Genomic DNA, 25,538 nt, shown 5'->3' on the forward strand with positions numbered 1-25,538 from the left:
GGCTTGCGTCCTCGATCCCGCTCATAGTTTAGGTCCCGCCCCACCCAGGCCCCGCCTTGTCTCCGCCCCCAGCTCCGGCCCCCGCCCCGCCCGTTCCCGGCCCCGCCCGTCCCGTCCGGTCTGCGGGTCGAGCTGCTGCGGGGCTCTGGGTCTTGGGGACTGCGGGGTTTGGGCCCCCGCCTGGCTGTGCGCCGGCCTCTTGTGTGACCGCGGCTGGGGAGGGCGTGCGGGCTGCGGGCGTCTCTCCCCGGCACTGGGGACTGCGGCGGGGAGACGGGGAGGGCGGCGCCGAGTCGGCCCTGGTGGGCGGGCAGTGCTGTGTCCAGGTGGCAGCAGGTCGGCGCCCCCAGCGGCTGAGCGGATGGTGCTTTCCCTCACTTTACAGACCAGGGAAGGCCCAGCGCTGCCCAGCAAGGGTCCCCTGCTCGTAGAGGGGCAGAGCCCACGCGGGACCCCTGACGTCGGCCCGGGATGGGCACAGCTTTGGGGTCGCGGTGTTTGGGGTTGTGCTTGGTGGCTCTGGAGGGCCCTTATGTTGGCGCTGCACTGGGGATCCTCAGGGTCTTCGGCCTGGCACTCGCCCAGGGGCTGAGACAGTGGCGAGTGAGCCATGGCCTGGAGTTGGGGATTAGAGGGACGCCCTGTTCTGCCCATGTGCCCCGCTGTCTCGTGGGGGTCTGAGTAGTGGGGGGTTCCCCAGGTAGAAGAGTCAAACTGGGGAGCACGCTGGAGGGGAAGCCTTCTCCATCCTGGTGCCCAGCCAGTGGGCTGGCCTCCCAACGAGGGTTGACTGTGTGTGTGCCTGGGAGGCTGTGCCTCTGTCCTCTAGGGGAGCTGGGAAAACACTGGGGCTGGAAGCATCAGATGCATACCATAGTGTTAGGTTTAAAATGATTGCCTGGTAACTGTGAACAGCAGATGGGAGGGTGGCTAAGACTGGAAGAGGCAGCCCCCCTCAGGAGCCTGTGTCAGCTGTGCAGGGGGCAGAGGTTGGCCTGCCTGCTGTAGGGGGTATCAATGCAGACTGGAAAACAGTACAGGGGTCTTCCTGGCAGACTGTCAGGGATGATTGCAATAGCCACAGGGACTATTTAAGTAAAATTAAAAATTGAATAGCGTTAGTTCCATTTCCAGTGCTCAGTAGCTCCGTATGGCCACCACTGTCTTCGGCAGCTCAGAGAGCATTTCTTTTCTTTTTTCTTTTTTCTTTGTTTTTGAAATCGAGTCTCACCCTGTTGCCCAGGCTGCAGGGTGTGATCTCAGCGTACTGCAACCTCCGCCTCGCTCATGCCCTACCCTCCCGAGTAGCTGGGACTGTAGGTGTGCACCACCATGCCCAGATAATTTTTGTATTTTTAGTAGAGACGGGGTTTCACCATTTTGGCCAGGCTGGTCTTGAACTCCTGACCTCAAGTGACTTGGCTGCCTCGGCCTCCTAAAGTGCTGGGATTACAGGCGTGAGCCACTGCTCCCGGCCGAGAGAGAAAACATTTCTATGCTTGCATAAAGTCGCATGGACAGCGTGGCTACACCGCTCGATGCACTGGATTTCTGGGTAAAGTCAGGGAAGATCAAGGAGGACCCACGGTATTTTGGCTTGAGCCTTGGAGGAGGATGCTCCCTGAGGTGGGGTAGCCTAGAGGGTGGGGCCAGGTGGCCTCCTCTGCCTCTGCTGTTGGTTTCCAAGTTTCCCTCTCCCTTCTTTGACTTCTGACAGCTTCTGAAGTGTGTTAGCCTCTTGGCAGCACTATTTGGTACCTAAGTCTAAAAATGATATCACAATCCTGGCGCTCCCCAAACCCTAACAGAAACAGAAGACAGAGTGGGCTTGTCATTTTAAACTTTAAGTATAAAACTTTTGGCCAGGCCTGGTGGCTCATGCCTATAATCCCAGCACTTTGAGAGGCTGAGGTGGGCAGATCACTTGAGATCAGGAGTTTGAGACAAGCCTGGCCAACCTGGTGAAACCCCGTCTCTACTAAAAATACAAAAATTAGCTGGGCATGGTGGCATGTACCTGTAATCCCAGCTACTCGGGAGGCTGAGGCGTGAGAATCACTTGAACCCGGGAGGTGTAGGTTGCAGTGAGCCGAGATCGCACCACTGCACTCCAGCCTGGGCAACAAGAGCAAAATTTTATCTCAAAAAAAAAAAAAAAGAAAAAAAGATAAAACAACCTTTAAAGGTGAATTTTTGTCCTGCTACTGAGAGGTACATGACTTCCATGTTTTTGTGTTTCAGGTATCGAGAACCTTCCCTGCGAACTTCAGAGGAACTTCCAGCTGATGCGAGAGCTGGACCAGAGGACAGAAGGTGGGTTTAGGCCTCTCAGTACAACCAGAACTGGGTTCTGACAGCTGGGAGCCAGCAGCTCCTGAAGACTGGGGGCAGAGGGTTTTGAGGGGACCCAGGTTAGTGGGGCATTGGCCTAGCCCTGGGCTGTGGGTGTCACCCGTGTCTTGCAGCAGGTGTTGATACTCTCGAAGCCGCGTTTAGTTTCTTGGGTTCTTACACGTCCTTCCATCGTGCTCTTACAGCCACCGCCCTTCACAGTCAAATATCTATTTCCATTTTGTTTCTTTTACAGAGTTTCCATTTTCAGAGTGTGCAGTGTGTGCATTGTTTTAAAAGTGTGGTAGCAGTTTTTGGCCTTTTGGTGTTTAACTCCGGTTTTGTTTTTTTTTTTTGAGACGGAGTCTCTCTTTGTGGCCCCGGCCAGAGTGCAGTGGCCGGATCTCGGCTCACTGCAAGCTCCGCCTCCCGGGTTCACGCCATTCTCCTGCGTCAGCCTCCTGAGTAGCTGGACTCCAAGTGCCTGCCACCACGCCCGGCTAATTTTTCTTTTTTTTTGTATTTTTAGTAGAGATGGGGTTTCACTGTATTAGCCAGGATGGTCTTGATCTCCTGACCTCGTGATCTACCTGCCTTGGCCTCTTAAAGTACTGGGATTACAAGCATGAGCCACCGTGCCCGGCCCTAACTGCGTTTCTCTCTTTTTTTTTTTTTTTGAGAGAGTCTCACTCTGTTGCCCAGGCTGGAGTGCAGTGGCACGATCTTGGCTCACTGCAAACTCCACCTCCCAAGTTCAAGTGATTCTCCTGCCTCAGCCTCCCGAGTAGCTGGGACTACACGCACATGCCACCACACCTGGCTAATTTTTTGTATTTTTAGTAGAGACAGGGTTTCACCATGTTCACCATGTTAGCCAAGATGGTCTTGATATCCTGACCTCATGATCCACCTGCCTTGGCCTCCCAAAGTACTGGGATTACAGGCAGGAGCCACCACGCCCAGCCCTTAAATTCCCTGTTTCTAACACTTTTTTTTTTTTTTTTTTTTTGAGACGGAGTCTTGCTCTGCCACCCAGGCTGGAGTGCGGTGGCCAGATCTCAGCTCACTGCAAGCTCCACCTCCCGGGTTTACGCCATTCTCCTGCCTCAGCCTCCCGAGTAGCTGGGACTACAGGCGCCCGCCTCATCGCCCGGCTAGTTTTTTGTATTTTAAGTAGAGACAGGGTTTCACCGTGTTAGCCAGGATGGTCTCGATCTCCTGACCTCGTGATCCGCCCGTCTCGGCCTCCCAAAGTGCTGGGATTACAGGCTTGAGCCACCGCGCCCGGCCAATTCCCTGTTTCTAAACAACATGTTTTAGTTGTTGTTTCTTATTTTATCTGTTGTCAGTTTTAAACTTTGTTCAGCCATATATGGCACATGCAGCTGTACTTCTCCAGTGGCCCCCACCAGCTCACCTGCCTGCACCTTGCTCCGCCATCTCCTGGCTGTAGTTAGTTGGAATTTGTGGTGAGACCAGTGATGGGACTTCCACTGGGCAGCTGTGTAGGTACTTTAACACTGAGCCATGCCACCTGCTGTGCTTATGTATCTGACCCCTTTTGAATAAGTCTGCGTATTTCTTTTGTTGTCTGTTTTTGTTTTGGTTTGGTTTTTTTGGGGACGAAGTCTCCCTGTGTCCCCCAGGCTGGAGGGCAGTGGCTCACTCGGCTCACTGCAAGCTCCGCCCCCCGAGTTCAGGCCATTCTCCTGCCTCAGCCTCCTGAGTAGCTGGGACTACAGGCGCCCGCCACCACGCCCGGCTAATTTTCTTTTTGTATTTTTAGTGGAGACGGGGTTTCACCGTGTTAGCCAGGCTGGTCTCGATCTCCTGACCTCACGATCCGCCCGCCTTGGCCTCCCAAAGTGCTGGGATTACAGGCGTGAGCCACCGCGCCTGGCAACTTTGTGTATTTCTTAGAGTTACTCATTGCCTTGTGTGTTGGCTTTTTTTTCTGCATTCTACCCTCGTCTCCCAGGCTGGGCTTTTCCATTTGGTCTGAGTGTCAGGCTGTCTGACGGTTCTGTGTGTGTTTTCTTTCCATGGAACCCTCTGTCCTGGAGGCCACAGTCCTGATTGTTTCTAGGCCTACTGCACACTTGTTGCCCTGGGGTTTTCCTAGGATCTCCTTTCACCCCTCTTCAGTGTGGGACCCTCTTCCCAGAATCTTAAATGTCCTCTTTTTTTCACTTGCTCTCCTGTTTTGTTAGGGCCTTTCCTCTGGTAGTTGCCTGATAAAAGGCCCATAGGAAGGTAGATTTTCTTGGCCAGGTACGGTGGCTCACACCTGTAATCCCAGCACTTTGGGAGGCCGAGGCGGGCAGATCACCTGAGGTCAGGAGTTCGAGATCAGCCTGACCAACATGGTGAAACCCCGTCTCTACTAAAAATACAAAATTAGCCGGGTGTGGTGGCGCAAGCTTGTAATCCCAGCTAATTGGGAGGCTGAGGCAGGAAAATCACTTGAACCTGGGAGGCGGAGGTTGCAGTGAGCTGAGATCGCACCATTGCACTCCAGCCTGGACAACAAGAGCAAAACCATCTCAAAAAAAAAAAAGAAAAAAAAGGAAGGTAGATTTTCTTGTAACGTAACATGTCTGAACATGTGTTTGTTCTAGCATCATACCCAGTTGGTAGTTGGGTTGGGTATAGAATCCCGGGTTGACAGTTGTTTTCACACAGGAAGTTGGCAGCATTGCTGGCTTGTCTCCTAGCTTCCATGTTGCTGCAGAAAATCTGGTGCTATTTGGATTCTTGGTCCTGTATATGTGTGATCTATTTTTTTGTTGTTATTCCTATTCAGAAGCTTTTGAGATGTATCTCTGAAGTTTTTTTTTTTTTTTTTTGAGACGGAGTCTCGTTCTGTCGCCCGAGCTGGAGTGCAGTGGCCGGATCTCAGCGCACTGCAAGCTCCGCCTCCTGGATTTACGCCATTCTCCTGCCTCAGCCTCCCGAGTAGCTGGGACTCCTCGGCCTCCCAAAGTGCTGGGATTACAGGCATAAGCCACCACGCCTGGCCTGAGATTTTTTATTCATTATGCTGGGCACATTTTTTTTTTTTTTTGAGATGGAGTTTCGCTCTTGTTGTCCGGGCTGGAGTGCAATGGCATGATCTCAGCTCACCACAACCTCCACCTCCTGGATTCAAACAATTCTCCTGCCTCAGCCTCCTGAGTAGCTGGGATTATAGGCATGCACCACCACACCCTGCTAATTTTTTGCATTTTAAGTAGACATGGGGTTTCTCCATGTTGGTCAGATTGGTCTCGAACTCCAGACCTCAGGTGATCTACCCACCTCAGCCTCCCAAAGTGCTGGAATTACAGGCGTGAGCACCGCGCCCGGCCTAGGCGCATGTTTTGCAAGACTGAGATAGCTGTGTTTTTTCGCTTAGGTACAGCATCTTGACTAGGGAATATAGAGAGTTATTTAATTGTGAAAAGTAACTTATATTCAGAAATGAGGTACAACATTTATAGATTGCCTAACAAATATTACCAGGTGAACCTCTCTGTTTTCTGCTACCGAGATGGAGAAATCAAGCCCTTTAGCACCTGAAGACCTTTGTGACCCTCCTAGTCATGACACCCATCCATCCAAGGGGTGACCATCTTGAGTTTGCTGATAGTCACCTTCCACCTTTAGTAGTAGTTTTGTTTTCTTTTTTTTTCTGAGACGGAATCTCGCTCTGCCGTCCGGCTGGAATGCAGTGGCACAATCTCGACTCACTGCAATCTCTGCCCCCTGGGTTTAAGTGATTCTCCTGCCTCAGCCTCCTGAGTAGCTGGGACTATAGGCGCGTAACTCCACGCCCAGCTAATTTTTGTATTTTTAGAAGAGGCAGGGTCTCACCACGTTGGCCAGGATAGTTTCCATCTCTTGACCTCATGATCCACCTGCTTTGGCCTCCCAAAGTGCTGGGATTACAGGTGTGAGCCACCACGCCCGGCCTCCAACAGTAGTTTTCTTACCTCTCTAAACTGAAGAGTTACGAGTTGTGTCTGTTTCTGCCCTTCGCATTAATGGAATCATCCGGCATGTTTTCTTTTGTTTCTTGCTCTTTTTGCTCTGTGTCGCCTTCTGTGGGAGTCATCCGTGTTGCTGTGTAGCTATGGTTTGCTCTGTTTGTTGCCGAGTAGCTCTGTTGTCTGAAGGGACCACATCTGATGTCTCCATTTCACTGAGGATTGGACGTTTGGGTTGTTTTCTGTTTCCTGCTCTTACGAACGTTTTCCCACGTGTATTTCTTTAGGTCACGTAAGGTTTCTTTAGGGTGTTTAAGAGTAGTATGTTCTTTCTTGACTGCTCTACCGAAAAAAAAGAAAACAAAAAAAAGAGTAGTATGCCAGGGCATAGGAAAGGTGACTACATAATTAATTATTCACACAGGATGTTTGAGAGTCAAAGAGGGCACTATGACCACCTGCTGTGTAACCTTCAGAGCTGGGACTGTCCTGGGCATGTTGCCGTAAAGTCTGCACATCCACATGATCCCAGACTGTTTGTGCAGAATGGTTCTGCCCACTTGCGCTCCCACCAGCACAGCCTGAGTTCATGTCAGCCTACGTCTTTGGCACAACTTGGTGTTGGCTGACTTTAGTTGTTGCTGGTCTGGTGAGCCCATCGTGGTGTCTTGTGCAGGGCTAGCTTTTCCCCCATTTCTCCATCAGATAAGAAAGCAGAGATTGACATCTTGGCTGCAGAGTACATCTCCACGGTGAAGACGCTATCTCCAGACCAGCGCGTGGAGCGCCTGCAGAAGATCCAGAATGCCTACAGCAAGTGCAAAGAATATAGCGATGACAAAGTGCAGCTGGCCATGCAGACCTATGAGATGGTGAGGGCGGGGCGGGGGCCACGGCTTTCTCAGCGATGACAGTGCAGCTGGCCACGCAGACCGATGAGATGGTGAGGGCGGGGCGGGGGCCATGGCTTTCTCAGCGATGACAGAGTGCTGCTGGCCACACAGACCTATGAGATGGTGAGGGTGGGTCAGGGGCCATGGGTCTTCCTCCGACCTCTACTCCTGCCTTTCATGCAACAAAACGTAAAAACTGCCCAGAAATGGGCATAGCCAAGTGGAAGGCTAGCTTTAGTAGCCTGATGCTGCTGGAGGATGTACAGACAGGATACACTTCATGTGGGACCATCCTTGTTTTTTTTTTTTTTTCTGGACCCTTTTTGTTTGTGTATCTGCTCGGAGGAACCATTAGGTTTTTTTTTTTTGAGACAGTCTCACTTTGTCATCCAGGCTGGAGTACAGTGGTTTAATCTCAGCTCAATGCAACCTCCGCCTCCCAGGCTCAAGTGATTCTCGTGCCTTAGCCTCCCGAGTAGCTGGGATTACAGGCATGCAGCACCACGCCCACCTCATTTTTATATTTTTAGAAGAGACGGGGTTTCACCCTGTTGGCTACGCTGGTCTCGAACTCCTGACTTCAAGTGATCCGCCCGCCTCAGCCTCCCAAAGTGCTGGGATTACAGGCATGAGCCACCATGCCCAACTTCCAGGTGGCCATATTTTATTTTATTTTATTTGTTTTTTATTTTATTTTATTTTATTTTTGAGACAGTCTTGCTCTGTCGCCCAGGCTGGAGTGCAGTGGCATGATCTCAGCTCACTGCAACCTCCACCTCCTAGGTTCAAGCAATTCTCCTGCCTCAGCCTCCCGAGTAGCTGGGATTACAGGCATTACCAACAGGCTAATTTTTGTTTTTTGTTTTTGTTTTTGTTTTGAGACACAGCTTCGCTCTTGTTGCCCAGGCTGGAGTGCAATGCCACTATCTCGGCTCACCACAACCTCCGCCTCCCTTGTTCAAGCAATTCTCCTGCCTCGGCCTCCTGAGTAGCTGGGATTACAGGCACGCACCACCAAGCCCGGCTAATTTTGTATTTTTGGTAGAGAATTTTTGGTAGAGATGGGGTTGCTCTATGTTGGTCAAGCTGATCTCGAACTCCCGACCTCAGGTGATCCTCCTGCCTCAGCCTCCCAAAGTGCTGGGATTACAGGTGTGAGCCACCATGCCTGGCGTGTATTTTTAATAAGATGGGGTTTTGCCATATTGGCCAGGCTGGGCTCGAACTCCTGACCTCAAATGATCCACCCGCCTCGGCCTCACAGAGTGCTGGGGCTATGGCATGAGCCACTGCGCCTGCCCTAATTTTTGTATTTTTATTAGAGACGGGATTTTACCATGTTGGTCAGGCTGGTTTCGAACTCCTGACCTCAGGTGATCAGACCGCCTCGACCTCCCAAAGTGCTTGGATTACAGGTGTGAGCTGCTGCCCCTGGCCTCCAGGTAGCCAAATTTTAAAGGAGGGTTCAGCTTCAGATATCCCAGGCCTTGTTCACCGCATTTCACAACTCTGCTTCTCATTATTGCCCACACTCCTGTCTTTTCCCTAAATGGGATTCATTCCATTGCAGTCTCAAAATATGCAGAAAAAGCACAAGACCCTTGCATGGACTTTGAAATAGTGGGCCTTGATTTAGCAGAGGTTTGTTCATTGAAGACTCAATTAAAGGGCAAGAAGGCATTTCCTAGTGGATACCTTTGTACGTTTGTGATTTCTGAGGTGTTTTGGTTTTACTTTAAAATAAGACTTTGGGTATCCTTTTGTAGGTGGATAAACACATTCGAAGGCTTGATGCAGACCTGGCGCGCTTTGAGGCAGATCTGAAGGACAAGATGGAGGGCAGTGATTTTGAAAGCTCCGGAGGGCGAGGGTTAAAAAGCAAGTCTGTTAATTTTTTTTTCTTTATTACTGTTAACTATGGAGTTTTGAAGAGTTTTGTCACAGTAAATCATTAAAGTATGATCACTAGGGTAAGTATCATATTTGGGTAAACCTTGTCTTGCAAGCTGGGCACAGTGGCTCATGCTTGTAACCCCAGCACTTTGGGAGGCCAAGGTAAGAGGATTGCTTGAGGCTGGGAGTTTGAGACCAACCTGGGCAACATAATGAGACCCCATCTCAACAAAAAAGTTAACAATTAGCCGGGTGTAGTGGTGCACACCTGTGGTCCCAGCGACTTGGGAGGCGGAGGTGGGTGGATTGCTTGAGCCTGGGAGGTCAAGGCTGCGGTGAGCTATGATTGTTCCGTTGCGCTCCAGCCAGCCTGGGAGACAGAGCGAGTTCCGTTGCGCTCTAGCCAGCCTGGGAGACAGAGCGAGTTCCGTTGCGCTCCAGCCAGCCTGGGAGACAGAGCGAGACTCCTTCTTAAAAACAAAACACAAAACTTGCCTTGCTTTAGAGAATTCTATAGAAATAATTTTCATCTTGGTTGTTTTTCAGAAGGCCGGGGCCAGAAAGAAAAAAGAGCGTCCCGGGGCCGAGGCAGGAGGACATCAGAGGAAGATACGCCAAAGAAAAAGAAGCATAAAGGAGGGTAAGAGGCTTCCCCTCTTTTTCCCAGAAGAACAGATACCCATAGCCAGTGTCCCGGATGTAGAAACGCTGATGGAAGCTGACCCTTGAGTGAAGTGCACTCCGTGTGCTGGGTGACATTCTGGTTCTTCTGGTTCTTATGCTGTGCGCCTGTCATCGGCCCGTCCTCACCGCAGCCTTGGAGGGGGTGCCGTTGTCAGGCATTTTCCGTGTCGCAGGGACCTGCCCAGGCGTTAGAGCTGCTGTGGTGTGGCTGGGCCTGCACCTGGAGTCTGACTCCAGTGCCTGTCTTCTTAGCCACGGTGTGTGCTGCCCCGCTAGGGACAGTAGGTTGGTGAGTGTGTTGTTAACAGAGGCCAATGTAAACCACTCTTTAAGTAGCTAGATTTCTGTATATCTGTCAGTTATTTTATGTGTCAGTATATAGTTTGCGTATATTCATTGTTAAATTATGTGGCCACATTTATTAAATAGACATGTCATTTAACTTGAAGTTCTTTGAGATACTTTATTGAAAGCATTCTCCTACTGACACCCTCCCTGCCAAAGGTATTGTGTACCCTCCAAAGAGATCATAGCATTACCTCAGAGGAGTGACATTTAGACTAAAGAGAAAATGCTGAAATGCCACAAAGCCTCTATGGAGATGATTCTGATGGGGAGTGGTCAAAGAGTGTAAGTTTTGGGCATGGTGGCTCATGCCTATAATTCCAGCACTTTTGAAGGCCAAGGCGGGAGGATCACTTGAGCCCAGGAATCTGAGACCAGTCTGGGCAACAAAGGGATGTCTGGGCAACATCTCTACAAAAAATAGAAAAAATTAGGTGAGTGTNTGAGACAGGGTTTCACTCTTGATGCCCAGGCTGGAGTGCAATGGTACAATTCTCCTGCCTCACCCTCCTGGATAGCTGGGACTACAAGCGTGCACTACCATGCCCAGCTAATTTTTTGTATTTTTAGTAGAAATGGGGTTTCACCATGTTAGCCAGGCTGGTTTCGAACTCCTGACCTCAGGTGATCCACCCGCCTCAGCCTCCCAAAGTGCTGGGATTACAGGCGTGAGCCATTGCACCCGGCCCAATTTTCAGGGTTTTTTTTTTGTTTTTTTTTTTGTTTTTTTTTTTGAGATGGAGTCTCACTGTCACTCAGGCTGGAGTGCAGTGGCACAATCTTGGTTCACTGTAACCTCTGCCTCCCAGGTTCAAGCAGTTCTCCTGCCTGAGCCTCCTGAGTAGCTGGGACTACAGGTGCATGCCACCACATCCAGCTAATTTTTTGTATTTTTAGTAGAGATGCGGGTTCACCTTGTTAGCCAGGATGGTCTTGATCTCCTGACCTCGTGATCCACCTGCCTTGTCCTCCCAAAGTGTTGGGATTACAGGTGTGAGCCACTGTGCCCTGCCCCAATTTTCAGTTTTGAAATCTAGTGCTTAGCTTTTTGGCCAGGCGCAGTGGCTCACGCCTGTAATTACAGCACTTTGGGCGGCCAAGGCGGGTTAATCACCTGAGGTCAGGAGTTCAGGACCAGCCTGAGCAACACCGTGAAACCCCGTCTCTACCAAAAATGCAAAATACTTAGCTGGGTGTGGTGGCATCTGCCTGTAATCCCAGCTACTCGGGAGGGTGACGCAGGGAGATTGCTTGAACCTGGGAGGTGGAGGTTGCAGTGAGTCAAGATAGCGCCACTGTACCCCAGCCTGGGCGACAGAGCGAAACTCCATCTCAAAAAAAAAAAAATCCCTATATTGTAAAGTAGTGCACAGATACAGAAAACTGCACAGAACAAACATGGTTTAATTAATTTCCGTAAAGTGAAGGTCTTTGTAACTAGCACCTAGTCAGTGATTAGCTGCAGCTGGAAGGCCTTCCATATGCCCTGTTAAAATCATAAACTCCTTCTGCCCCCAAATAAACATGATGCAGATTTCTAGTGTTTATTTCCTTGTTTCTGTAATAGTTTTATAGTGCATTCCTAGACACTATACATTATAGTTTAGTACTGTTTTTCTAACTTTTTAAATTAACTTTATTAAGGAATAATTTACATACAATGAAATGTTATTCTAAATGTACAGTTTGATGCTGCATTCAGTTCCTTTAAAGTTATGGAAGTATTCAGGCTTTCTATTTCTTCTTGGGTCAGTTTTGGACAAAATCTGTGTCTTTCAAGAAATTTGTTTCATGTAAGTTGTCAGATTTTGTTGACATCAGGTTGTTAATAATTTTGCATTATTATGGTTCTGATGTAGTGTCTGTGTCGATGGCCCCTCTTTCAGTCCTGATATTGGTAATTTATGTTTCTCTCATTTTGTCTTGATCCTTTTTTTTTTTGAGACAGGGTCTCGCTCTGTTACCCAGGCTGGAGTGCAGTGGCATGCACATGGCTCACTGCAGCCTCCACCTCCCCGTCCCTGGGCTCAAGTGATTCTCCCACCTCAACCTCCCGAGTAGCTGGGACCATAGGCACCTGCCGCTATGCCTGGCTAATGTTTTCTAGAGAAAAGTTTTCGTCATGTTGCCCAGGCTGGTCTCAAACATCTGGGCTCAAGCAGTCCGCCTGCCTCAACCTCTCAGTGTGCTGAGATGACAGGTGTGAGCCACTGTGTCTGGCCATCTTGATCTTTTTAGAGAACTAGCTTTTAGTTACTTTATTTTTATTGTTTTCTCTATTTTCTGTTTACTATTGCATTTGTTTCTACTCTCTATTTCCGTTTTCTACTCAGGTTTACTTTGCCTGTACTATTCTAGCTTTTAAGGTGGAAGTTGCTTGGATAATTGATTTTACATCTTCCTTGTTCTAATTACTATTTTGTTGCACTCCACAAATTTTGACATATTATGATTTTGACATAATTTTGATATTGTTTTAATTTTATTTTGTTTACCTATCTAAAATTTTAAAATTTTTTCTTGTTTTTTGAGATGAGGTCTCACTCTGTCACCCAGGCTGGAGTACAGTGGCATGATCTTGGCTCACTGCAGCCTCCACCTCCTGGGCTCAAGATATCCTCCCACTTTGGCCTCCCACGTAGCTGGGACCACAAGTGCATGCCACCATGCCTGGCTAATTTTTTATATTTTTGGTAGAGATGGAGTTTCACCATGTTGCCCAGGATGGTTTCAAACTCCTGAGCCCAAGTGATCCACCCACGTTGGCCTCCCAAAGTCCTGGAATATAATTTTTTTTTTTTTTTTGTGAGACAGAGCCTTGCTCTGTTGCCCAGGCTGGAGTGCAGTGGTGCAGTCTTGGCTTACTGCCACCTCTGCCTCCCGGGTTCAAGCGATTCTCTTGCCTCAGCCTCCTGAGTAGCTGGGATTAGAGGCACGTACCACCATGCCTGGCTAATTTTGTTTTTGTTTTTTTAGTAGAGACAGAGTTTTGCCATGTTTGCCAGGCTGGTCTTGAACTCCTGACCTCAGGTGATCCACCTGCCTTGGCCTCCCAACATACTGGGATTACAGGCATGAGCCACCACACCTGGCCTAGAATTTTTTTTTTTTTTTTTGAAACGGAGTCTCGCTGTGTCTCCCAGACTGCAATGCAGTGGTGCCATCTCGGCTCACCGCAAGCTCCGCCTCCCGGGTTCACGCCATTCTCCTGCCTCAGCCTACCGAGTAGCTGGGACTACAGGCGCCGCCACCACGCCTGGCTAATTTTTTGTATTTTTAGTAGAGACGGGGTTTCACTGTGTTAGCCAGGAGGGTCTCAATCTCCTGACCTCGTGATCCACCCGCCTCGGCCTCCCAAAGTGCTGGGCTTACAGGTGTGAGCCACCACGCCCGGCCGCATTTTTTTTTTTCATGCTATTTCTTTGCCTTATAACTTATGTAGAAGTATGTGTCTCAATTTCCAAATAATTTGGGATTTTTCAGATACCTTTCTAATTTTAATTTTTAGTTGAGTTCTGTTGTAGTCAAAGAACATTATATAATTGAAATCCTTTGAAGGCCAGCTAATTTTTGTATTTTTAGTAGAGACAGGATTTCACCATGCCGGACAGGCTGGTCTCGAACTCCTGACCTCAAATGATCTGCCTACCTTGGCCTCCCCTGCCTGTAAAGTGCTGGGATTACAGGCATGAGCCACTGCACCCAGCCTTCATTGCAATATTTGGTCTGTTCATATTTAACATAATTAATGATATGGTAAAATTTAGATTCACCATCTTGCTATTAGTTTTCTGTTTGTTCCTTCTGTTCCTTTCCTGTCTTCTTTTAGACTAATCAAGTATTTTTTTAGCATTCCGTGTTTCTTCCCACTCTTGTCTTATTAGCCATACTTCTTTGTTTTTTTTTTTTTTTTTTTTTGAGACAGAGTTTCGCACTGTTGCCCAGGCTGGAGTGCAATTCGCAATGGCGTGATCTCGGCTCACTACAACCTCCACTTCTCAGGTTCAAGTGATTCTCATGCCTCAGCCTCCCCAGTAGCTGGGATTATAGGTGTGTGCCAGCACGCCCAGCTAATTTTTTTGTATTTTTAGTAGAGACGGGTTTTCACCATTTTGGCCAGGCTGGTCTTGAACTCCTGACCTCAAGTGATCACCTACCTTGGACTCCCAAAGTGCTAGGTTTACAGGTGTGAGCCACCGTGCCTGGCCCCTGTATTTTAAGGATTGTTCTAGTATGTGCACTCAGTTTCCTTAAGTTACCACAGTGAACTTCCATATGATGCTATTTGATGTTTAATGTGAGCCTCCACACAAGTCTTCTTCAGTTTCCTGCCTCCTGTCCTTTGTGCTGTTGTCCTTCATTTTACTTCTGCATATGATCTAAGCTTCACAATACATGTTATTGCCTTAGATGCAAACCACTGATTATGTTAAACACATTTAAAAAGATATGTGGAATGTAAACATTTTGAACTTACCAAAGTAAAGAGTAGAATGGTGGTCAGGTGCTAGGGTGGTCGGGGGGATGTTAGATACAGAATTTCATTGAGATAGGAGGAATAAGTTCAAAATATCTGTTGTACAACATGGTGACTATAGTTAGTAACAATATAGTCTCAAAAAAATGTGTAGATTTTAAATGTTCTCACCACGAAAGTCACCCCATATATAGTTACCCCATATAGTTGCCATTTCTGGTAACCTTCATTTCTTTCTTTCTTTTTTTTTTTTTGAGACAGAGTCTTGCTCTGTGGCCCAGGCTGGAGTGCGGTGGTACGATCTCAGCTCATTGCAACCTCTGCCTCCCAGGTTCAAGTGATTCTCGTGCCTCAGCCTCCTGAGTAGCTGGGATTACAGGCATGCGCCACTACACCTGGTTAATTTTTGTATTTTTAGTAGAGACGGGGTTTCGCCATGTTGGCCAGGCTGATGTCAAACTCCTGGCCTCCAGTGACCCTCTCGCCTCAGCCTCCCAAAGTAGTGGGATTACAGGCATGAGCCACTGAGCTTGGCCCAACTTTTATTTCTTAGTATTTATTTTCTTTCTTTAAAAATTTCTTTTCCATGCATATTCTGCTTATGTATATTTCTTTATGTGGATGCAAATTTCTGTCTGTTGTCATTTCTCCTCTACTGAAGAACTTTAACATTTTTTACGGTACATGTATGCTGATGGTGATGAATTCTCTAAGTTTTTGTTTCTCTGAAAATGCTTTTATTTTGCTGCATATAGAATTTTAGGTTGACCTTTTTTTCTTTTATCATTAAAGGTGTTCTCTCATTTTCTTCTGTCTTTCATTGATTCTGATGATAAATTAGTGATAATAATTATTTTTGGTGATTTCTTTATTTTTTTTTGCTTCTAAGATTTCTCATCGTCACTGGCTCTTAACAGTTTGGTTATGATGTGTCTTGGTGTGATTTTTTGTGTATATTTTGCATGGAACTTGTGCGTCTTTGAACTGTTGGTTTATACTTTGCATCAAATTTGGAAAATGTTCAGCCAGTTCTGCAAATATTTTTGTGCTCTCCTTTCTCCTCTTCCTGCGATCCAGTTCCCTGTGTGTTCCTTAGTTTAGATTTTCTCATAGTTCAGTGAGGCTCTGCTTACTTTCTGTAAGCTTTTTTCTTTCTGTACTTCAGTTTGATTTGTTTCTATTACTTTATCTATTTATTTATTTATGAGACAGGTTCTGGCTCTGTCGCCCAGGCTGGAGTGCAATGGCACAATCTCGGCTCACCGCAGCCTCCGCCTCCCGGGTTCAAGCCATTCTCCCGCCTCAGCCTTCCAAGTAGCTGGGATAACAGGTGAGCGTCACCACACCCGGCTAATTTTTGTATTTTTAGTGTAGATGGGGTTTCAGCATGTTGGCCAGGCTGGTTTCAAACTCCTGGCCTCAAGTGATCCGCCCAGCTTGGCCTCTCACCTTCCCTTTCCTTCTTTCTTCCTTTCTTTCTCTCTTTCTCTCTTTCTTTCTTTCCTTCTTTCCTTCTTTCTTTTCTTTCTTTTCTTTCTTTTTTTTTGTTTTTTGAAGGTCTTGCTTGGTCGCCCAGGCTGGAGTGCACTGGTACAATCTTGGCTCACTCACTGCAAGCTCTGCCTCCCGAGTTCAAGCAATTCTCCGCCTCAGCCTCCCAAGTAGCTGGGATTACGGGCACGTGCCACCATGACTGGCTAATTTTGTATTTTTAGTATAGATAGGGTTTCACCATGTTATGCAGGCTGGTCTTGAACTCCTGGCCTCAGGTGATCTGCCCGTCTTGGCCTCCCAATGTGCTAGGATTACAGGTGTGAGCCACTGCGCCTGGCCCTAAGTTAGTTTTAATCTCCTTTAATACAGTTTTCATTTAAGAGATTGTAGGGCTGGGCGCTTTGGCTCACGCCTGTAATCTCAGCACTTTGGGAGGCTGAGGTGGGAGGGTCACTTGCGTAGCCGGGACTACAGGCATGTGCCACCATTCCTTGGTAACCAGCTTTTAAAAAAGCAATCAGTCCTATTTCCCGGCTGGGTGTACGTGTCTTATAATTTGTTATTAGTTGTCCGAACTTAAGTATAAAGGAAGCGTGGAGAGGGAAATTTCTGTTCGGAATCCCCAGGATGTGTTTGCTCTGTTTTAGTCCAGGCTGATAGGCCTGGGGGCCTGGGGTGGGGCAGGGTCTCAGCTTCAGGTCCACCCAGGCCCCTCGAGGACCCTGAGCTCTTGACTGAGTGCCCCAGGGAGCCTGCGGATCACCCTCTGCGGAAGACTCTGCCCTGTAGGTTCATCTGCACTTTAGTGGGTTTAGATTTCCTCTCTCGCCTCCTGCCCCAGCGGCTTCTGCAGTTGATAGAAGTACAGGGTAGGAGACTGGCGGTGCCCGAGCACACCCCTTCCTCGAGAATTCCAAGGCTGCGGGGATTTTCCCTCTGCTTTTAGTGGCTCTGTGCAGCCTCTGGACTCTGTAAATGGTGGGGACGCGGCCGCCATGTGTGGCTGTGTGGGCTCAGCGTGGCCCAGTGGCCAGCCCAGCCCTCACTCAGCGCATGAGGCAGGTGGACACCCACCCCAACACCCCCCCGCCCCGGCTGTAGGTCATCTAGCGCTTGTTCTTCACAGCTCCCACACATCTTTGAGAATGTGGTTTTTGTGACTTGCTGGGTTTTGTGTTTTCTAACTCAGTGAGAACAGCGTTCTGAGTCTTCCTGCTCCTTCCTGCTTGGAACCTGAAGGCCCTGTCCCGACCGTGCCTTTTCTGTGTGAAAGCGGAACTCCTCCTGGTCTCTTCCTCACCCAGCACTGTTTCTCAAGGGCATGCTAGGCATGAGGAATGCAGGCACCAGGGGTCCTCATGGTGGTGAAGGAGACCCCAGCTCCCTTTCTCAAGGGCATGCTAGGCATGAGGAATGCAGGTACCGGGGTCCTCGTGGTGGTGAAGGAGACCCCAGCTCCCTGTTGGGGTTGGGGCTTCCTCCCTGAGGGCTCTGCCCTGCTTCAGAGACCTCAGGAACAGCCAGCACCTCTGCAAACACAGGAAGATCCACCGTGGCCTCATGGCTTTTCCTGTCCTGACAGTGCGCTGGCCAGCCCTGTTTAGTAGCAATCGGAGCCTGGGAGCTCAGCACTGCCTGCCGGGCAGGTTGCAGCAGTGACAGATGAGAGGGGGGATCACTGATGGCGACAGTTGCAGGGCTCCTGCGGCTCTGGGCTGGATCTAGCTTGTGTGCGAATCTCTTTCTTCTCCATGTCCCCGAGTGGCAGTGCTGCTCCTGTCCCATTGCAAGACGTCGAGACGGGCTGGCAAGGCGAGCTCTGAAGCTGGGCTCTAACGCCCAAGGCGCCAAGCAGGCCCCTTCCAGAGGGACAGGAAGATGGTACAGGTGGGCAGACAGGGTGTCCTGAGGACCAAGCGGTTGAACCCAAAGCCTGGGCCCGCCGGGGCAGGAGTGTGCACTCATGTGCCTCCAAGGGCATCATCCTGGGTGTGCGCAGGAGCCCGCCTCCCCCTGGGCTCTGGAGCTCTGTGGCGCTCTGTGGTGCTCTGTGGCGCGCGTCCCTGACCCATCAGCACAGTGGGTTTTCACACCCCTCTTGGTCACACTGTGGTGCCAGGCTGCTCAGCTTCAAGGCAGGTCCTGTTCCCTGCTGGGGACCCAGGAGCATGTGCCATCCTGTCCCTGTGGCCTGCCCTCTTCGTGCCCAGGGCCCTTCCTGGAATGCAGTGTTCCTAGACCGCACAGATGTTCCGTGTCTCGTCTGAGATCGTGTGACCTGAGGCTGCCCCCTGCGCTGTTGCTGCCCTGTGGCCTTGCTCTGGCGTGTGGACGAAGGGCAGTGTCACCTGTAGCACCTGGAATCCCGGAGCTTGGACAGGCAGCCAGTCCCCTGCTAGGAGCTACGTGGAGTGCTGGGAAGCCATTGGGGCCGGGCATGGAGGGGCTCACTGCCACCATCTGGCGAGGGGTGCCCGCCACACCCTGGGGAATTAGCACAGAGGGTGCCTCTTGTGGCAGTGGTGCTGAAGGGAGTCAGAGGGCAGCCGCTGACAGCTGGGGTCAACTCAGCCTGTGCAAGGGACAGGGCTCCCCATGGCCTCCTGGTTGCCTCCCTCAGGGCTGGTGGTAGCACTCCCTGGCCACGCGCCATGGCGCTCCCTCAGGGAGACTGGAGAGGCCCGTGAGGCCTCCACGCCGGCCTCAGCTTCTGGGGTGCCCTTGCTGGGTGGTCCCCTCACGCCCCCGGCCTTCTCCCACTACCGTCAAATCTGGCCAGCGCCCTCGAACCCGGTGATGCCGAGACACAGGTCAAGATGTCGGTTCTGGCTTTGTGGACAGAATTGGACTTGGCGCAGAAGAGGAGGGCGTCACAGAGAGCATTTCGGGGACTGCTGGCAGCAGAGGGTGCTGCCCTGCTCTCCACGGGTGAGAGGTGACGCGAGGAGACTGCAGGAGCCCCTTGGAGGTGAAGCCACAGGTGTCAGCCCGGAATCGGCAGGTGGCTGAGACGTAGACCCTTGTGTGCCGCTGTCAGAGGAGAGGCCTGAAGACTACTTGAGACTTGCTTGAAAGCAGTGTCGGCAGCACCTGGACCTGGACTTGTGACACTGATGGATTTCAGCTCTAAAGAGAAACTCTTGTCTAGTCCCAGACAGAAAGAGCAGGAGAGCAGATTACCCGCAAAGGACAGACTTAGATGGGCACCCCTGTGCCAGAGGGCAGCGGGGAGGCTGGGTGCATGCTGAGCCCAAGTGTGTGTGTGTGTGTGTACAGGCAATCGCAAAGGCGTAGAAGAGCTTTAGACAGGTGTCTAAGGAACAGCTGAGTGTTGATTCCCTCTGGGACCCAGACTTCTCCTCCTGCTCTCCCTGATCGCAACTGTTTTCCTCACGGCCACGTTCCTCCTGCTAACCTACCGTGTTTATGTAGCAACTAGATATTCTTGGGTTGGAGAGTGGGATAGGGAAGATACTTTTTCTTTCTGTACTAATGGGAATACACTGTCTATACTACCTGCAGCTTGTAAGTTTATTTGAAAAATACTGAAATATAAAAGCGTAAATTTCCCCCTAAGTGCATCCCTTTCAAACAGGGGAAAGTCTCCACCTGAGGTCTGTGGTCCTGGTGGGGCAGCCATGGTGCTGCAGGTGGCAGGCTTGGAGGGAGGCATGGGCAGGGTGGAATACCCGCCAGGCTGCTGTGTAGAAACCCACGTGGGAGCTGGTGGGGATGGAGGAGTGACAAGGATGGCGTGTGGTCAGAAGGGGCCCTGTGCCAGGTGGACAGCTGGATGGGTGGTGGGCGGTCCAGGGAGTGTGTGGGGAGCTGCTGGTTTAGTGAGATTGGGCCAGAGGTGCCTGAGTAGGTGCGTGGAGGGCCCGGGTGCAGGATGCACGGCTGTTCTCGTGGGAGGAGGTCATGGTTATGGGAGAGCTGTTGACAGTGCAGGCCGTTCTGACACCTGTCAGTCTGGGGTGGGAGGCTGGCAAGCTTCTCTCAAGTGTCAGCCATCTGCTGGTGGAGGTGACATGTGCTTGTCTCCAAAGGGGCCGGGGTCTTTGGGGGGATGGCCGAGAAGTGGGGTGAGTCCAGAGATCCCCGGGGGAGTGCCATCTGGGAGGAGGGACCGAGACGAGAGTGGACTCGTCCCCAGAGTGGGACCAGAGCCCTGGTGCTGTGGGTGAGTGCTGCGCTTCACGACCTCTTGGGTGCCGTCCATGCCCCTGTGTCCCCGCCTGGGTCCGAAGGTGGGTGTGATGTCTCCACCCCTCTGCTGCCAGCTGCTACTGTTTCTGGATTTTTGTGGGTAACAGTGTTCTTTCTAGCATCAGCTGACAATCTTTTCGTATCCTTAATGATTTTCTTGCTGCGCCTTCTGAGAACATTGCATGTTCAGAGGGGTTATTGAGGTTTTGAAAATGTGCTCCAGGAAGAAAACGTCCACAAGGTGTGTATTCAGTTAGTGCATGACTGCAGTGGCCAGCCCTGGAGTCGCATTCATTTCTGAAGGACAATAGGAAAAATGGAAGCAAGCTTATTCATTATGTGTCACTCAGAGCACGGTACAGATTACCCCCTTGGAATGATCGTCGTCACAGTTTTGGGGTGGGGGGCCTTAAGTCAGAGGCAGAAGGGCCCGTGGTGTCTGCGCCGCCTCACTTCCCGCCATGGCCTTCAGCGGTTCCTGTGCCTTGTCCCCTGCAGGTCTGAGTTCACTGACACCATCCTGTCCGTGCACCCCTCCGACGTGCTGGACATGCCAGTAGACCCAAACGAACCCACGTACTGCCTGTGCCACCAGGTCTCCTACGGGGAGATGATCGGCTGTGACAATCCAGACGTGAGTGTTGCCTGCGCGATTCGCACCATGGGGCACGGTCTTGTGTGGGGCAGGGCTGGCGGGTGTTGGCATTTCCTGTGTTTTGCGTACAGAACATGAGGCGTGTTGACTGCGGTTTCTTCCTTTACTTTGCAGTGTCCAATTGAGTGGTTTCACTTTGCCTGTGTGGACCTTACCACGAAACCCAAAGGAAAATGGTGAGTGTGGGGATGCTTGCTCCGTGTTCTCCCAGCCTGCTGGGTGTCGGGCTGCTGGCCTCCCTGGGAGAAGGTGTTCGATGGCAGGACCTTGCCAGGCTTAGCGGGGCGCGGTAGCCACGTAGGCATGCCCCACGGTGGCCTCAAGGCGTGTGGCTGGCTGCTGTGGGTGTGGCTTTTCCCTCCTTTGCTGCTGTGCCTGTCCAAGCCGGCAGAGGGATGTCGTCACCCCGGGACAGCGGTTACCAAGTTACATAATATTCACGTTCACGGCCCTTCCTGAAGGACAACCTTCCGGACTCTGCGGGAGGTAGGGATCGTCTTAAATCAGAATGAGAGGTTCTTGTCCCCTAGGGAAATCTGGGAAAGATAGCACGAGAGGTGAGTCCTGAAGCCGGGGCGTGGATCTGGGACCCGTGGCTCTGTCTGGTGGAGAAGAGTGCAGGTGCCAGGAGCAGTTTATCTTCCTGACCCTTGCATGCCCTTGGCAATGGCAACTTTCTGCATTGTTGTTCCTCAGATTTCATTTAAATAAAATGAATATAGTCTGGGCAACATCGGGAGACCCCATCTCTACAAAAAATACAAAAATTAGCTGGGCATGGTGGTGCGTGCCTGTGTCCCAACTACCTGGGAGGCGGAGGCACGAAGGTGGCTTGAGTCTGGAAGTCCAAGGCTTCAGTGAGCTGAGATTGTGCCACTGCACTCCAGCCTGGGCGAGAGCAAGACCCTGTCTCAAATAAATAAATAAAAAGATAAAAACCTGGCTTTGCCTGTGCTGAAAATCTAAAAATGGATATATGTTCTGAAAATGAAATCAGAATGTGCTCTTCTGTGTGGCACTCAGAGGTCATCGTGGCAGCGTGTTTGAAACTCCGGCAGACTCGCCCGAGTTGGTGAGAGCCAGTTATCCTTGGTGTTTGGTGTGAGGACACAGAGGGAAAGGATGCTGTGTCTCGGAGGCTGGCCAAGCTCACGGCGTCATGTGGCAACGACACAGGCTGTCCTGTCACGGGGACACATGGCACTGCAGTGCCCCACGCTGTGCAGCTGGGGGACAGTGCACCAAGGGTTTGGAGAAGGGGCATGGAGGCTGTTAGGGCGGAGGGCCCTGGGCAAGCTTGGCCTGGGCCAGGCGGGGGTTGACGGTTGCCTTCACATGCAAGTTGGCTGCCTCCTGCGTGGGGAACCTATGGAATGTCCTCTGTGGCCAGCAGCTGCCTCTGTTCAGGAGCCCCCGGTGTGTGCAGCTCCAGAACTTGCTCAGAGTCACCAGGGAGCACTTTTGAGATGGCAGTTTCCAGGGCCAGTGCAGGGTGCCTGGCTGGGTTTCTGTGGGCCTGAGGGGCTGCCATGCTCATGCGTGCTTGGTACCTGCAGCCCCCAGACTCCAGACAGAGGGCACCAGCGACCCTGCCATCGGCCGGGGAAGGAGGACCGGCCTGTTAAGGAGGAACGCCTGGGTGTCAAATCGCTTTTGCTCATTGACGTGTATCTGTCAACTTCAGAACGGACGTCCTGCATAGAGCCGCGCACATAGGCCCGTTTTCCCTGCGGGAAGGCAGCAGCCCCACTGTGTGTGCCTCTCTTGGTGCTGTCCCCCCAGCCTCCAGCAGCCCTGGGAGACATGGGGAGGCGGGGCCTGGGGACACTGCGCCCTGGTGGAAATGGCGACCAGGGCCTCACTGTGCCTTTCTTGTCACAGGTTCTGTCCACGGTGTGTCCAGGAAAAGAGGAAGAAGAAGTAGGAGGAGCTGTGTGCCCGGATCCGAGGAGCAAGTTAATCTCTTCCTTCATTCGTGTTGCAATATTTCCCTTCGTTTTAAAACTACCTTGTTCGGTTGATACTTAGTAACTCCGTGGCCGGTTGAAATTCTGGATGTTTCCTAGAACAAGAATCCATCAAACCCTGTTCGCACAGAAGGGCGACCTTGCAGGGACTCGCCGCGTTGACGTTAGCGTGGCTTTTACAGGACTGCCCCGCGCATCAGCAGGGAGCCCCAGCGGACGTGGTGGGTGCTCGTGCGCCCGGGCTGCCCGGCCAGACGTGCGGGCTGCGGGGACATGGTAACCTGGTCCACGGCCGCCGCTTTGCAGCGCGCGGCGCCACCCTCGCGTAGCTTTCCTGTGGTTTTCTAGGACTGTTAGGTACAGCCCAGGCTCCCTGCGCCCCAACACCGCTGGAGCACGCCTGCCACTGAGCCGCGCGAGTGGGGCCGGTGCCTCCTCCCACTGAGCGCCGCGCCGCGTCCGGCCGCCGTGCACTCCTACTTGGGCGCCTCTGACGGCCCGGCAGGGCTGGGGGCCCTTCCCCGGAGGAAGTGGCCTCCGCTTCACTGTGCGCTGCCTTTTTAGCTTGGACTTCAGTCCTCCCTCCGGGGAGTCATGTTCTCTTTCTCTGGGAATTGGTGATGTTTTTACTGTGAAGATGAAATTATCCTAATAGCATGAAGATCATGGGTCTACGTGTGTCTGTGAAGTGAGTCCCGTCCGCCAGGAGCTGATGAACCACGAATGCCTCTGCTTGTGCATTCCCAGGCCCGCAGCTCCCGTCCAAGGGGACTCTGATGTGAATTTGTTGTGAATTTATTGTGCCACAATAGCAGTTCTGGAATGAAGCTAGGAAACTGTAGTGTGCTTTTTGTTTAATCAGCATTCACCAAGCTGAGCTGGAGCCGTCTTTTCGGTGGTAGTTGGGGAAGGCTGTGCAGATTTGCTCTGCTGTGATGCGTTGGTGACAGTGCCTAGCCTGCGGTTCCCGACAGCATCAGCATCGCAGGCCCTCGGAAATCCTCTCCTGTGCCTTTAGAGGAAGGAGAGGATTCCTGAGGAATGCAGGGGAACCTGTTTCTGTCCTCACACCACAGAAAGAAACCTGAGGGAAAACAGACATGAGGTTCAAATTTAAGCCTGGTTTTCTTCATGGTGGGGGGCATTTGGACTGACAGCCTCACTTCCTCCTGATGGCTACATCTATATCTTTTCCTCCTGTTTTTAATGTTTCACTAGGGAGAGGAAATAAAGCAGAAAGGAACGTGTGAAGCTCTGTGTCTCAGACGGGGCCCTCCCCACAAGAAGCTGGTAGTCAGTGAGTGAGAACAAGAGAACAAGAACATCCTGAACAGTCCTGGTTGGGATGGTGTCCACACTCTTGTTCTGCAGTTCTTGAACCACATGGATGTCTCTGGGCCGCCTGTCCTTTCCGGGAGCCGGCCGAGGGTGTGGGGCAGTGGGTGGGAGTGGATCCTCTGGGCGCAGGTGCCCGGCAGGTGCAGGCGGGCAGTGGGCCACTGCGGCTGCTAGTCCCTGCCAGTGTCTGGACCTGAAGGGGCTCCCTCCAAGCGATGCCTTCCTGCGGCTCAGAAGGGAAAGCGTCAGAGAGGGCAGGCTACACTGTTTCACACCCTTAGCCATGGCTGTGAAAATGGGTGGGTTTTATTGGGTTTTTTCCTTTTTGAAACAGAGTCTTGCTCTGTCGCCCAGGCTGGAGTGCAGTGGTGCAATCTCGGCTCACTGCAAGCTCCACCTTCTGGGCTCAAGTGATCCACCTCAGTCTCCTGAGTAGCCGGGATTACAGGCACGCACCATCAGACCCAGCTAAGTTTTGTATTTTTGTTGAACGGGGTTTCACCATGTTGGCCAGGCTGGTCTCAAACTCCTAGGGTCAAATGATCTGCCTGCGTCGGCCTCCCAAAGTGCTGGGATTACAGGTGTGAGCTGCTGCACTCAGCTAGGAGATGGGTTTTCACGTAATGACTTAACTTTTTGTTAACAGGTTTTGTGTGTGTGTGTGTGTTTTGTTTTTTTTTTTTTTTTTTTTTTTTTTTTTTTTTTTTTTTTTTTTTTTTTGAGACGGAGTTTTGCTCTTGTCACCCAGGCTGGAATGCAATGGCACCATCTTGGCTCACTGCAACCTCTGCTTCCTGGGTTCAAGTGATTCTCTCGCCTTAGCCTTCCGAGTAGCTGGGACTACAGGTGCCCACCACCGCGCCTGGCTAATTTTTGTATTTTCAGTAGAAACGGGGTTTCACCATGTGTGGCCAGGCAGGACTCGAACTCCTGACCTGAAGTGATCCACCCACCTTGGCTTCCCAAAGTGCTGGGATGACAGGCATGAGGCACCGCACCTGGCCAACACAGATGCTTAATGATCATAGAGAATACATTGTTGAAAATTTTCTTCTCTCTTTTACCTTATTATGAGATGGAATCTCCCTCTGTCACCCAGGCTGGAGTGCAGTGGCGCGATCTTGGCTCACTGCAAGCTCCGCTTCCCGGGTTCACGTCATTCTCCTGCCTCAGCCTCCTGAGTAGCTGGGACTACAGGTGCCCACCACCACGCCCGGCTAATTTTTTTGTATTTTTTTAGTAGAGACGGGGTTTCACCATGTTAGCCAGGATGGTCTCGATCTCCTG

At 51.1% G+C, this 25,538-nt stretch overlaps 1 protein-coding gene across 2 annotated transcripts; it reads left to right on the top strand.

Moving 5' to 3' along the window:
- The first annotated feature begins 2,119 nt into the window (after positions 1-2,119).
- On the top strand, positions 2,120-24,164 carry ING5 (inhibitor of growth family member 5). 2 transcript variants are annotated; one of them, XM_017870689.1, is made up of 8 exons: positions 2,120-2,313; positions 7,002-7,168; positions 8,956-9,067; positions 9,629-9,722; positions 20,790-20,925; positions 21,061-21,122; positions 22,503-22,697; positions 22,828-22,903. In XM_017870689.1, exons 1-7 carry the CDS (start codon positions 2,286-2,288, stop codon positions 22,660-22,662), a joined length of 759 nt encoding a protein of 252 aa, XP_017726178.1. In that variant the 5' UTR covers positions 2,120-2,285; the 3' UTR covers positions 22,663-22,697; positions 22,828-22,903. The 2 variants fall into 2 exon arrangements, with proteins under 2 accessions (XP_017726178.1, XP_017726179.1); XM_017870690.1 differs by lacking the exon at positions 22,503-22,697 and having other exon boundaries at positions 22,828-24,164.
- The last annotated feature ends 1,374 nt before the right edge of the window (positions 24,165-25,538 follow it).

The sequence above is a fragment of the Rhinopithecus bieti genome, unplaced genomic scaffold (genome assembly GCF_001698545.2).
Source record: "Rhinopithecus bieti isolate Rb0 unplaced genomic scaffold, ASM169854v2 scaffold_5840, whole genome shotgun sequence".
NCBI lineage: Eukaryota > Metazoa > Chordata > Mammalia > Primates > Cercopithecidae > Rhinopithecus > Rhinopithecus bieti.

Excerpts from the sequence above, each read along its gene's own strand:
- ING5 (XM_017870689.1), top strand. The coding sequence starts at position 2,286 with ATGCGAGAGCTGGACCAGAGGACAGAAG. Across the intron at positions 7,169-8,955 it reads CCATGCAGACCTATGAGATG|GTGGATAAACACATTCGAAG; the intron begins GTGAGGGCGGGG and ends ATCCTTTTGTAG. Across the intron at positions 21,123-22,502 it reads ACGAAACCCAAAGGAAAATG|CCCCCAGACTCCAGACAGAG; the intron begins GTGAGTGTGGGG and ends TGGTACCTGCAG.